Source organism: Anomalospiza imberbis, chromosome 10 (genome assembly GCF_031753505.1).
Source record: "Anomalospiza imberbis isolate Cuckoo-Finch-1a 21T00152 chromosome 10, ASM3175350v1, whole genome shotgun sequence".
Classification (NCBI taxonomy): domain Eukaryota; kingdom Metazoa; phylum Chordata; class Aves; order Passeriformes; family Viduidae; genus Anomalospiza; species Anomalospiza imberbis.
In genome coordinates, this window is record NC_089690.1 from 14806807 (window position 1) to 14820278 (window position 13472).

General features: G+C 50.1%; 2 protein-coding genes and 1 long non-coding RNA gene across 5 annotated transcripts in view; 2 read left to right on the top strand and 1 right to left on the bottom strand.

The window, feature by feature from the left end:
- U2SURP (U2 snRNP associated SURP domain containing) overlaps positions 1-2056 on the bottom strand; it is a 42847-nt gene extending 40791 nt beyond the window's left edge. For all 3 annotated transcript variants that reach the window (XM_068200853.1, XM_068200852.1, XM_068200851.1), the window contains exon 1: positions 1947-2056. In XM_068200853.1, the coding sequence (XP_068056954.1) occupies positions 1947-1991 (45 nt within the window). In that variant the 5' untranslated portion in view covers positions 1992-2056. The remainder of the gene's footprint in view (positions 1-1946) is intronic.
- A 7078-nt stretch (positions 2057-9134) lies between these two features.
- The window catches only part of LOC137480028 (uncharacterized), a 29469-nt gene continuing 25131 nt past the window's right edge, over positions 9135-13472 (top strand). The window contains exon 1 of the long non-coding RNA XR_011002664.1: positions 9135-9629. This is a non-coding gene — a long non-coding RNA (uncharacterized lncRNA). The remainder of the gene's footprint in view (positions 9630-13472) is intronic.
- PAQR9 (progestin and adipoQ receptor family member 9) lies at positions 10161-12813 on the top strand. The gene has a single exon (XM_068200848.1). It carries the CDS (start codon positions 10293-10295, stop codon positions 11508-11510), a length of 1218 nt encoding a protein of 405 aa, XP_068056949.1. The 5' UTR covers positions 10161-10292; the 3' UTR covers positions 11511-12813.

The following is a 13472-nucleotide window of genomic DNA, read 5'->3' on the forward strand; positions in this document are numbered from 1 at the left end:
AGCACTTATGGAATAATAAAACAAAGGTTCCAAAGGGAACACACACTGTTCAGCGCCCCAAGATTTACTTTTTGAGAAATAAATCCTAAGAGATAGGCATGTCTTATTTTATTTCAATTTTCAACAGAAAATGTTGAAAAGTTAAATAAAATTCTGAAATAAAATAAAATTATAAAATTCAACATTCTCATGGATCCAAGTAGGTACCATCCCTATTTTCTGTGGCACATAAAATAGTATTATTTTATTAAATAAAGAAGAAGAAACAAGCCAGATCTAGGATGTAAAGTGGAACATGAATGTCTGGAGTAATGGGGAACTGAGGGGTGAGGGGGAAGTGCACAAAGGTGGCAGTGCAGGTACAGGACATCCTCAGCAGGCCCTGACAGATGAGCAGAGTCTGACCTTCTATTCCCTAGGTGTGCTACTGACTTCCATGGGATGGAAGAGTTAACTGTCTGAACAAACCTCTGCAGAACTGACATCCAGGACAGAAAACAATTCCTATAAATTAATTATTACTGTATATTGAAAAAAAAGAGTATCATCAGTACAGAAACAGTAAATAGCAAAACAAAAATAGCCTATAACATAACTGCAAAACGAAAGGAATCGTATCTGGGTTGGCTTTCTGTACCATGTTATCAACTGCATTAATCAATAATTAAGTATTTTATTTCTAATTATACTTGAAATCCCAAAATGTCCTACTCCCTGAAAGCCACTGCCCGCAAATTAAGACCTATTTTACTACTGAAGTTTTCTGTCCAGCTCGTATTTGCCATTCCAAGCCAGAAGCAAGAAAAAAAAAATTTCTTGGCAATATTTGGAATAGATCATAAAAGGGAAACAAAAATAAAACTGTCCTACTCTAATAACAACTGAGTAAACATGCAAAGACTTTAAGTAACTACACTTCATTACCAACTCCATTAATTACTAGTTTCTTAGCAGCAAAATAAATTTTTTTTTTAAATAAATAAACCTGGTTTTGCTTAATAAAAAGATGGGCAAAAATTATTCATTTATAGCACTGGAAATTCCTGAGCTTCCTCTTTGAATGACTTACACACTCACACACCAAAACCTGGAGGAATTATATAGTTCTGACCTAAAACCTGAGACGAAAGTGACTGAGAGGGAGTAATCCTCAAAGCATCAGCAGCCAGTGCAGCCCCCAGAATATCCTGCCCTCGACCCTCCGAGCAGGAGCGGTGCCGCGAGCGCAGGCAGCTCCGCCGTGACCGCCGCTTTCAGAGCACAGCTCTGGGCCAAGTTCTCCAGAAGTGCTGCACTACCGGCACTCCTGGGCTGCAAATCCAGCCAGCAGGAACTACAGCAAGAACGGAGGGCAGAGTGCAAAGCGCGGGGAACGCCACAGCAATTCCACGACACTTGGAATTCCACCGCACTTCAAAAGAACCCGCTCCATCTCAATTCGTCTTTTTCCTTCACACTCGCGAGCTGGGAACTAACCCTGCGCGGGCTTCAGCCCACGTTGTGGGGAGGGCAATGAAATGAAAGCCGTCGGTGGGCACGGCCGGGGCTCGGGCGTTCGGAACGGCCCGCACCCCAACGCGGGACGCGCGGGCCGGCACAGCGCCTCCGCCGAGCCCCGCGCCTTCCCCGGGGCACGGGGCCGCCACGGCGACAGACACGTGCCCGGGGCGGTCTCGAGGAGCGGGCGTGCCCCGCAGGCGGCCCGGGACCCCTGGCCCCCTTCCCGCTTCCCACCCCGTCCCGGGGCCCGCGGTCACCCCGGGCTCAGAGCAGGAGAGAGCAGGCCGCGCCGCCCGCGCCTCGCCTCCCTGCCGCTACCGGGCCCCGCCGCCGCGGCAACGGGCCGCGGGCCGTGCTCCCCGAGCGCGACGGAGCGGGCCGCGGGCCGTGCCTCCCGAGCCGAACGGAGCGGGCGCGGGCCGTGGCCCGGGGCGGGGCGGCCTCACCTTCCCGGCGGGTTTCTGCGAGCCGCCGGGCGCCTTGTCCGCCATCTTGCCTCTCCCCTCGCCCAGCCCTGGCGGCGGCCGAGCGAGCGCCGATCCCACCGAGCCCGCGAGCGGAGGGCGCGAAGCCGACGGCCGAGCCGCCGATGGCTCCCGCCCCCCGGCGCGGCAGGGCCTGCGCTGCGCACGTAGCGATGGGAAACGCAGCGGACACCGCTTGGACAACACGAGACGCTACAGCTCATTGAGAAACGCCCTGGAATACTGAAATGGCTAACACAGCAAATCCTTCGTTACTGGGTTTGATATCGCACTACAACTGCAACTGTACTGAAGGCTGCTTAACTGGGGATTATAACCGGCGGTCACATTTATCACGGGTCTCGAATCCCCGTGCTTTCATGGATTTCCAGAGCGGAATATGCAGGGGCTGAGATAATACTTAAGGAAAAGACAAGAAGATACACAGAAATTAATGAAAGCTTTAATCCACCACCTGCCGACACCCACTGCCCTGTGAGCGGCAGGAGGGAGCAGGGCCTGGGCTAACAACCACCTGGGGCAGCGGAGAATGAAGGTTCCAGAAGGGAGGGGGAAAAAAGCAAAAGGAGAGGTTGAAGAGGGCAGAGGCAACTGCAGAGGGCTGGAAGTTTAGAGAGGAGAGCGAAACTCTCTGGGAACCTCACCGGCTGCAGGTGTGCGTCCAAGTGTGCAGGGACATGGTCTGGTGAGAGCTGCTGCTCTGCCCGCAGCCGTGTCAGGGTGACGGCTCAGCCGCGAGCACTTCCATGGCAGCTGTCACCGCGTGTCACCAGCACTGAGCAGGCGGGTCAGGGCGGGCGCGGCACAGCGGCGCGGCAGCGAGGCTCACGGCGGGCCGGAGGACGGCAGGGCAGTCTCCCTCAAAGGCGCAGGACGCGGGTCAGTGTGCAAGAAGAGCCGGCGGGCAGCAGGAAGAGCCGGCGGGATTTCCTATCGGCGCGGCTGTGCAGGGCCCGGCGGGACGCGCAGGCGCCGCCAGGGGGCAGGCACGGCCCGTGCCGAGCGCCCGCCTGAGGCGGCCCGTGCCACGCAACGAGACTCCGCCCGAAGTCACACAAAAAATGGCAAAACAAAAGATAACGATCCCCGTCATTCCTTAGGTACGAGCCGCTCTACGCCGCAGTTCAATCCGCAGCGGGCCGGGCGGTGCTGCTGCAGCTGCGGCAAAGGCGAGGTAGGGAGGAAGGCCACGCGGCAGCAGGCGTTCGCCCGGCTGCTGGAGCCTCCTGCCGCCGTCCGCAGCACAACGCGGAGCGCTCTGGAAGCGGCCGGGCAGCCGAGCCCCCGAGAGACGAGCTCTATCTAATGCACCCAAGCGATTGCAGCGATAAACGCGTGCTGGTCCCACGGCAGGCACGGTGCTGGGTCACACCTCCACCCCGGAGGAGCCTGCGTGGCTCTCTTGGACGAATCTGAGGTGGAATCACTGAGGCTTGGAAGGAAGGAGGGGGAATAAAACCCGCGCATTGATAGGCACAACTCCACCGGTCTTTTTAGGATATTTTGAGCCCCAAACGTTCCCATAGAGGAATCCTTGCACGTGAATGGCGTTGGTCAAGGAGCATTACGGATGGATTAGGCAGGATTTGCTGCTTCAGAATCCAAGCCAAGCCCTTCTCTTCCCCCATCTTTCTCCCTGTTTACTTGAAACCATTTCACTGCCTTGCAGAGACACAGGATTAGTATAATCTGTGACCTGCTTTTGGGGTGGTTTTTGACATGTTGGTGCAAACAGGTGCAGCAATGGGTTGAAAGCAAAGCAGGCTGGGGAACTTAAGGCCACAGGAGTAGACGCTAGATGATGCTCAACTCTCCTGGGACCATAGCAATAAACCTGGCATGAAAGATGACTGACACTTCTGGATAAGAAACAGACATCTAGCTGGAAAGAGGAATGTGCTTTTGGATGATAAGAGTTTCAGGGCCAATAATGTTTAGAAAATTTGTGCTCCATTTGGCCTCAATCCCTTTATTTTATCCACCTCATTAATCCATTTTAATTATCCACTTCATTGTTCAAATCCTCTGCTTACTCCTTAGCCTCTACGCTCTTTTGTAATTAATAAACTGCACCAAATTAAGAGCATCACAATCCAGAGCATGCTGTGGAAAACGGGAAAGAAACAGAGTTTCAAAGGTCATCTCTAAAGATAATTTTTCAGAATGAACTGTACTCCTCAATCTGTGCTATTTATAACACATTGCGATAGTACAGTAGCGCTTGTGTACAGTTAGTGAATGAGCACACATGTCACTGTTTTGAGCTTAATGGGAGAGCAAGGGCAGGAAGGGGAGTGGGAAGGAAAAGAAACAGTGAAATGCATAAATCCATGGAGAATCAATGCTGGAAAGGGTAGGCTAATAACAATATTTAAAAGCAAATTGTAGGCATTTTTCATTATAATGCAGTAGGTCTGGTTGCCTGCAGACCTGGGAATTGTTTATTAACTGTTGTAACAATGACAAGTATCATTAGGCAATATACTTGGGAAAATCATGAATTATCATAAATAATTAACACTAAGCTACATTAAGTAAACCACGTGCTGCAGTGTGTTACACTTGTCTTTCTGGCTGCTTTTTTCCCAGCTTTCAGATGAAAGCTCTCCACTGCTCTCACTCCAGACCAGGGCACAGAACTGCTGCAATTCTTCAGCAAATGTGGGTGTGAGGGAATGGGAGAGGAAGGATTTAGGATGCTGTGGAAGTTCCCTGCCGTGTGGCAAAGGAAGCACGTTCGAGGACGTGAGCCAGGCAGCTTGTGAGTAGGACAGGAGTGTAGCTGCTGGGTGTACAGGTTTGTTACAGGTTTGTTACAGGTTTGTTACTCTGTAGTTTCACGCTTTCCTGTGTAGTTTCACAGAGTGGCTCGCGGATCACTACAGCCACCGGCTGTGTGTGTGTTCCCCAGTGCTCAGGCAGCAGTCTTCCAGCAGCAGTCTTCCAGCTTCTTCCCTTATTCCGCCCTCCACCTCCTCCCACCCCAGAGACTGAAAACTGCCAGCGAGGATTCTCCAAACAGGCAGCTGCAGCTCCCCCGTGCCCTCGCGGGTTGCTAGGGAGCGCTGGGTGCGCAGCGCCGAGCCGAGAGCAGAGGCGGGCAGCGCTCAGCCGGGGCGCAGAGAGCCTGGCCTCACTTGAGATGCTTTAGCAGGGACCACCGGAATAGCGACAAAGAGCTAGAGCTAGGGCTGTCTGGGAGAGGGCAATTTGCCTCTCAGCAAGTCTGGACTTGCTGCCGCTGCTCTGTCTGCTCTCTGTCCCCCATCAGGAGCCATCTCTGTGTTACTCCATCTCCCAGTGCTGGTGCTTTACCTTCCCTAAGCTGTGACTCCTGCTCTACTCCTGCCATTCAGCAGCTTCTTTCCCTTCCAGGACCCCACTGCTCTCTCCTGGGACACGTCTTATCAGGGAACCTGGGTTCTTTCTCCCCCTGGGATTCCTCAAGCAATGAGGCGCATTACGAAACCAGTCACAGGGGCAACATCTGACTTGCGCTGTCTGCCCAAGAAGCTCAGTCATTTGCAGAGTAGTTTGCAGGCATTAGTGCAAGTATCAAATGAAGGCTTAATTTCAAAAGTTCTCCTACAGCTTCTTGTCAGAGAGAATTAGCCTACGTGGCTAGAATCCAGATGTGCACATCTATCAGCTGTTTTGAAAGCATGGAAGTTCAAGATGAGTGTGATGCCAGTCATTCCTTCGCCATACCGAGTCCCTCCTGTCAGGTTACTAACAGTGAGTAGCAATTTGTGCTCTGCAAAACACTCCCACTCTGCACATGCAAACAAAACAATTTCTTAGTTACGCACTTTGTAAGTGAGGGTTCAGTTCTGCAACCCTTGCGAAGGACAAACTGTACTTTGCTCTTACCACGAGCCCCTGGAATCTGGGACAGTGGTGGATTTTGACCATGGAAAACATGAAATATGCACCCACCCAATACATTATTCTTCATCACAGTGAAACTAATTTCCCAGCAATACTTATGCTCAGATTTGCTGCTGCCAAGAAAAAGGCAAGTTTTACCTCAAATCTTTCAAAACCAGGAACTCTAAAAAGACAACAACCAAACTCCCCTAGAAATTTTCTTAAAATATTTGAAGTATTTTACCCAGTTTGCTGTGTTTGGTGTTTTTTCAGATGGGTTTCATTGCTTATTTCTAAAGCATAAAGGATACAAACCTGAAGATATTCAACTTCAAGGTAAAGAGGGCAGAAAATTAGAAGCTCCTGATCACTAAGGCATTAAAATGAACATTGCTGTGCAACTATGATAGTGTTGGTTACTGCTATTTCCTTTTACAACATCTACCTTTTCTCTCCTCCAGGTGAGGCTTTAAAATATAGGTATCACTCCCACTTGTCTTTATCTATCAAGGTATTAGCTTTATAAAGTATAATTGACCCTAGTTAGTTAGTCAAGAAGGAGAAAGTGACGCAAGGTTTCCTGTTCATCCAGTCTTACAAAGACAGTGGAGTAGAATCTCTAAAGGCAAGTTAATTGCTTCAGTATTAAATCAAAGCACAGTGTCTACTCAATTATTACAGAGTATTGTAATCACTGCAGTAAAAAGTTACCCATCAAACCATTATTTGCAAGAGATTGGTACGCATTCAAGAAAGGTTAGAAAAAAAAAAACAACGCAGAACAAAAGGACCATTTTTCTGTCTGTGTATCTCTTCAGATGTTCTCCCAGAGAAACTGCAACCATGAGGTACAGCAAACAAAGTTAGATGAGGCTAAAGCTTCCCTTTCTTTAATAGCTACTCCTTTTAAATAGAGCCAAATTCTAACCTCTCTCTTGTTTACTGGGGTTCTGTGGAAGATGTCACAACAGAGTTACTAAAAAGATTTCCATGCAAGAGGAAAATTTCCATGCAGAGGAAATAAAGACAGTAAATGTTTTTACTCAGATAAAACTTCTTACTGAGAAAGAAATCATAAAAATCTGTCTTAGAAGTGAAGATATAAGAAGAAAAAAGGTATTATAGAGGTGGAATTATATGGTAGAGGATTAAGTCAAGCAAGTGCTACTAAGACTGATATTTGCCAGCGCGAGTTGAATTGGGTGAGGCTAAAGGTTTCTCTTCAAAAGCATCTTAAATCTTCCAAACATTGTCACTGCATATTCACATTAGGACTTTCTCTCTTTTTAAGTTTTTTTTTAATTAGTTTTCTTATTCAAAAAAGCTATGTATAGTAGGAGGGCTATGTACAACCTCTTCCCTAGTGTGCTGAGTATGTTTTAGTGCAAAACATGCATTTAGCTTTTATTTTTTCATTTCCGAACCTAAAGGCATAATTTCACTCAGTAGGGTTGAAGTAATTTAGAATATTTTTTAGGGCTTTTGATATTTCAGACAAAATAACACCTCAGAAATTACTTCAACATTGAATAAAACAAAAGTATAATGTAGAAACAAACATTTGGTATTTTAGCACATCTTTTCCTTCGAGTTTTCATCCAGCACTGATTAACATTAGCTTCCATTACTTACCTCATTAGGCAGTAACTTCATCAGTGTTTTAAGAGTCTTCTAAAAGGTTATTTGGAGATAAAGCCTGTAGAAAATTCTACACACAGTAGGATTAACCATGGTATATTCTGACCATGGCCTTCTAAATATAAACTCTGGTTAGAGAAATGGAGAGGCTCTTCATGCACTACATTACATCGACTTCTCTCTGTGACCTCCAGATGTCCTGATTCTCTCTGGCTTACCACATAATAGTCATGTAATACTAACCTTGATGGACTACATATGAATAAGAGGCTATTTTGAGGTTGTAAGTGCTTCAAATTGTAAGGTTCCCTGCACACTATCCCACAGCTGGCTTGGGAGGAGAATACTCAACTCAATGTAATATGTATGCAGTAGTCTTTATGAAAGCCCAGGCTGTCCTCAGAGATCATCCTCCCTGTAAGGAGTCTGCCTTGGAAATAAGCAAAATACTTAGATCATGAGCAATGAGTTCCATAAATGTGGCTGTTAAAGCATTAGTGTATACCTCCACCAACACCCAGACAGTCCAGTGTCCACCAGAACTGTCAGTCTCGAATCACAAGCAAACCCCACCTGCTCCTCCCAGCCGGGTCTGCCCCGGCGGGCCGCAAACCCAGTGGGTGTCTCTCCCAGGCAGCCAGGCCATACCCCAGAGCTCCCTGAGGCACGAGGCCTGAAAGCCTCCCACATCCCTGAACGTCAGGAGGCTGCAGGAAAGTCAGAACGTGTCAAACAAGCCCTGCTGCCGCTGCAAGGCCAGCACTTCCCAATCAGCAGCGGATGCTATCGTTCTCTAGACACCATCTGTTGCAACAGCTGCTGGTGGCTTTCCAACAGCCTCTTTAGTGCAGGTCTAAAACCTGATTGCTCTCTGTCAACCACCCCTTCTTATCTAACCTTGATGAGAGAGACTGAAGATCATGGTCACTTTGGCCCTCTACTGTAGGGCATGCAGTGGCGTTGACCATCACAAATGGCAATCTCACTGCCACATGGGACTGAGAGACAGGATCACCACAGCCCTACTGGGAGCGCCTGCATGTGCGGTGTGCTGGGAGCAGGGCAGGGGCAGGTGTTCTTTAGCAAACAGCCCCCTCCCCACCGCCTGCCTCTGCAGGGATGCAGCACCCCATCCAGCATCTGGCCTGCCTCTTCTTCACTGTGGCCTCTCTAAGTGAAGAGCGGCACCGTGAGAAGCCTGACCTTTACCAGAGGCCCAGCAGTTTCCAGTAAACCCCAAAAGCCTTTCCTCTCCCTAAATCCCACGCTGCAGAGCCCACGAGGAGCAGGGCCCTGCTCACTCCTGAGGCTCCCTGCAGGCAGAGCTCTGTCAGTCACTCCTCGAGGAGTGTCCACTTGCTGTGACCCTGCACTCCAGCATGCACCCCCTCTAAAACACATAGATATTGGAGCATATTAGGCCTGCTATCTGAAAAATGTCTTTTGTTTACTATTTTGCTCCTCATGTTGGCTTCTTAGCACTGTTCAGTTATGCTTATTTTCTTAGCCGGTCTCCTGTGTAATTTTTATAAAGATTATAAACAGTGTCACCAGTCTGCCCTACTTTTTAATGAAAAATGCATTTAAAATCACTTTCAGTAACACACTTAAGACTTTCTTTCTGCTAATTTAAAAAAACTTATTTCTGATTGCACCCTTGTTCAGAAGATTTTTCACATTGTCCTGATTCACTACCAAATAGAAGATTTTAATGACAATCTTTGGACAAAACGTTTTAATTACACTTGACCTCATTTTATACCATGTGACCACGCATGTATCTGAATATCACCATGTAAAATGTACTTTTGGCAACCAAGAGCTATTGGATGTTTAAGACCACCTGAAAACAAACAAAAAGGAAACACATTGAAGCAGCAGAGAGCAATCCCTTAGTCTGGCTGCTACCTGTACCTGCATTAGTGACTTACCTTCTGTTTCCTTCAGATGCTTTAAGGAACAGTAACACCCGTACAGCGCTTTTCCCCGTATCTTTATATTCTGATTATGTAACTGTGCTGCTTGCATAACCGCGACGACAATAAGTGTAGGATTTGTCTAAGGATCAACACGGAGCAGCTCCTGCCAGCCGTTCCCGAGTGTCCCTCCCAGCCGCCCCGCTCGGAGCGCGCAGATAAGGTGGGTGCCGTGTGTGTCAGTGACGCTCACCCATGTAGCCTGGCCGGGAAAGTTTAGCCTAAAATAACGTTTGTATTCACTGCATGAGATAATGTCACCAAAGAAATCAGGTCTCAGCGGCCTTACCAAAGCACACAGGACAGACCGCCACCCAGCTGCCACCCGTCCCTTGTCTAGGGGTGTCTGTCCGGTCTGTCGCGCCGCCGGGGATCCCCCAGCCCCGCGGGGCCATCTCCCTTTTCCCGGGGCTCCCGCCCGGCTCCTGCCGCACGCGCGGGCGCAGCCGCGCTCGGGGCTGGGCGGGCGCCCCGGTGCCCCCTTTGTGCTTTTTGACACCAGAACAGCCCCGCGGGCAGGCCCCCGCACCGAGCAGTGCCGGTGCCAGCTGACCCTGCGCCCGGGAAGGGGTGCCGCGGGTCCGGTCCGGCCACACGCCGCGCTGAGGGGGCTGTCACGGACCCGCCCCCCCGCTGTGGCCGCATCAATCATTAACGGCGGCTCGGGTGTCCAGCGCCTCCCACCCCGGGAAACCCTACCCGGGGCGGCGGGGGCGTCTCTTCCCGCTCCTCGGGAGCGCTGGATGCGCCGCCGGTTTCCAGTTACCGCGATGCCGGGCGGCGGGGCGGGAGGAGCCGCGGCGGTACTGCCACTGCCCCTGCTGCAATGAGTGATGCTGCCGGGGGCGGCGGCGGGGGCGGACAGGCGCAGAGCTACCGCGGATCCTCCGCCGGCGGCTGCGGGCGCAGCGGCTCTGCCTCGCCCGGTCGGCGGCGAGGCGGCGGGCCCGGGGCCGGCCGGGGCAGCAGCAGCATGCCGGCGGGCGATGGGGACAAGAAGGAGGCGGCGCCGCCGCCGCCGCCTCGCCCTGCCGCCCTGCTGCGGTGGGACGAGGTGCCCGAGGACTTCGTGGAGTGCTTCATCCTCTCGGGCTACCGGCGCCTGCACTGCTCGGCACAGGAGTGCCTGGCCTCGGTGCTGCAGCCCACCAACGAGACCCTCAACTTCTGGACCCACTTCATCCCACTGCTGCTCTTCCTCAGCCGCTTCGGGCGGCTGCTTCTGCTGCGGGGCGCCGGGGACGTGCCCTTCCACCACCCGGCCCTGCTGCCCCTCTGGTGCTACGCCTCGGGGGTGCTGCTCACCTTCGCCATGAGCTGCACGGCCCACCTCTTCAGCTGCCTCTCCCCGCGCCTCCGCGCCACCTTCTTCTACCTGGACTACGCCTCCATCAGCTACTACGGCTTCGCCAGCACCGTGGCCTACTCCTACTACCTGCTGCCAGGGCTGAGCCTGCTGGACGCCGGCGCCATGAGCCACTACGTGCAGCAGCGGCTGGGCTGGCAGCTGGACTGCAGCCTGCCCATCGCGGCCTACCGCGTGCTGGTGCTGCCCGTGGCGCTGGCGCTGGCCGTGGGCTGCACGGCCGCCTGCTGCCGCAGCCGCGCCGCGTGCTGCGCCTACCCCTTCGCCGTGCGCACCTTCGTGTTCGCCATGCCGCTCAGCATGGCCTGCCCCATCATGCTGGAGAGCCTCCTCTTCGACCTCCGCACACGCAACCCCACGCTCTTCGTCTACTTCTACCGCCGCTACTTCTGGCTGCTGGTGGCCGCCTTCTTCAACGTCAGCAAAATCCCCGAGCGGATCCAGCCGGGGCTCTTCGACATCGTGGGGCATAGCCATCAACTTTTCCACATCTTCACCTTCCTCAGCATCTACGACCAGGTGCACTACGTGGAGGACGGGCTGGCTGAGTTTCTCAAGGCACCCCTGGCTGCCCCCACCTACCTAGGCACCGTGGGGTATATGCTGCTCCTGACCATCTGCCTTGCTGTGGTCGTCAGGAGGTTCCTCAACGTTGCAGACCTCTGCAAGCAGGACTGACCAGGCTGGCGACCCTCGGGACAGCGACCTCCAGTGCCAATGACCCTTGGCCTGGAGGTCCTTGGGCCGATGACCTTCAGACTGGTGACCCTCAGACCAGACCCACCATGTCCTGAAGAAGCTGTGAAACCTGAGAGAAAGCCACCTGTGGAAGAGCCAGGTCCCTTTCATGGAGGTTTGCTGGAGAAAATGACCATGGCAGAACTGCTCGTGCTCTTTAAACTACTAGGTTACCAGGGGAAGCAAGCAAATGCTTACTGGTATGTTGCTGCTTAGAGTATAAGCTGAAATAATTTAGCTCTGCTACTAGGAAGAATGCATGAATGGTGAATGCCACTTACTAATTTCATAACAATTAGGTCTAAACTAGCTCTGTATATACATATATATTTATATATCTAGCTATATATTTATTAGCTACATATATGTGTATATATATGTATACACCTGAAGACATTTGTGCAATGATTTCTCATAGACTTTTAATCAACTCCTATGTGAAATTTCCTAGCAGATTATGCACTGACATTTATCTTCCTCTCTGATATTGTAACAGGCCTTTGCAGCCACATACTGGATTTTAAATGCAAGCAAATCAATAGCTATCTATAGTTTCTAAGCTCTTGCAGCCTTTTCAGCCCGGGAACAATAGATTTAAGAGAGAGAGGAAAAACAGCTGTGAATTATTACAGAATTACCAGTTAATGGAGAGACTTTAATTAGACAGTGTGTAGTTGGTGTAGCCACTCAGAGGCTAAAATAAAATAGAAGGATACGTAAAGTAATTGAACCAGAAAGGGGTCAAACTGGTTTGGAATGGGGGCAGAGGAAGAAGAAGGACACTGCAACACTGCATAATGGAATGGCTCTTCCCTCAGCATGTCAGGAACATCTGTTGTGCTGAGGGAGTTGTTAAGGGGCCCCTTTATCTTTCTTGGTAAATCACCCCCAAACCAGTCCTCTAGAGTCAAAGTCAGCTGCCAGACTTTCTATAAACCCCTGCCAAGCTCGGTGGGAGTTCTGTGAAGGTAAAGAGAGTAACTGATGCATGAGATCTCATTCTGGATCTTTTAAAAAACTACATGGAACTAGTTTCTACAGCTCTTTAATTAGACCACTGTCATATTTACTATCCTAAAATTAGTTGCAGAATACGATACTGCTGAATCTGAGTTCAGCACCTAAAATCTGGCTCTACAAGTACTGGATACTGGCACTTTTTTGTCATTCCCCACTTTTTCCTATTCTGATTAGTTGTGGCTGGAGCTGGATGTGTTGAAGTCCTCTTTCAGAAGCTTTAGGGGAGTTTTCTAAAGCAGTATCTTTTCAGAGCAACCCATGTATTATCCTTGTCACACGACAAAGAGCTAAGTATAGCTTGAATTTGCTCTCTAGATACATTTTTGTAAACCATGTGCAGATTTTAAGCAGATAAATTTTGCTTTCGTCTGACAGAACAAGTGCAATAATGTTACACAAGGGACTTAGCAGTCAAAGTTCAGGTGAGAAACTACTTGTGTAACCCTTTGACAAAAAAGGGTGGTACTTCCTTAGCAAACCCTTGTGTCAGACTGTGTAACAGTGTAGTAGCTGTTTTACTCAGCTCCTATTGTAGAAGTGTATTTCTGCTTGGGTCTTTCCCATTTTCATGGACGTGGCATCTGAATCTCAAGACAATGTTTTGAGTCCAGTCCTAATCTTCTGTAAGACAAAGACCCCTTTGTTTAAAATGGGAATATAGGAAGGACTGTAGCCAGGGATTGTGAAGTCAAATCCTTAACATGGGTCAGAGTCATCACAGACCCAATAACTGATATGCCCTCTACCAATGTAACAGCTTTATGAAAATTTCTCAATTGAAGTGCATAAGCTAAAAGAAAGTTACACTCCCTCAATTTAGCTTTTATCTCAACCCATTTTAAGTATAATGGTTTTAATATTTTAGATTCTTTGTGAATGATG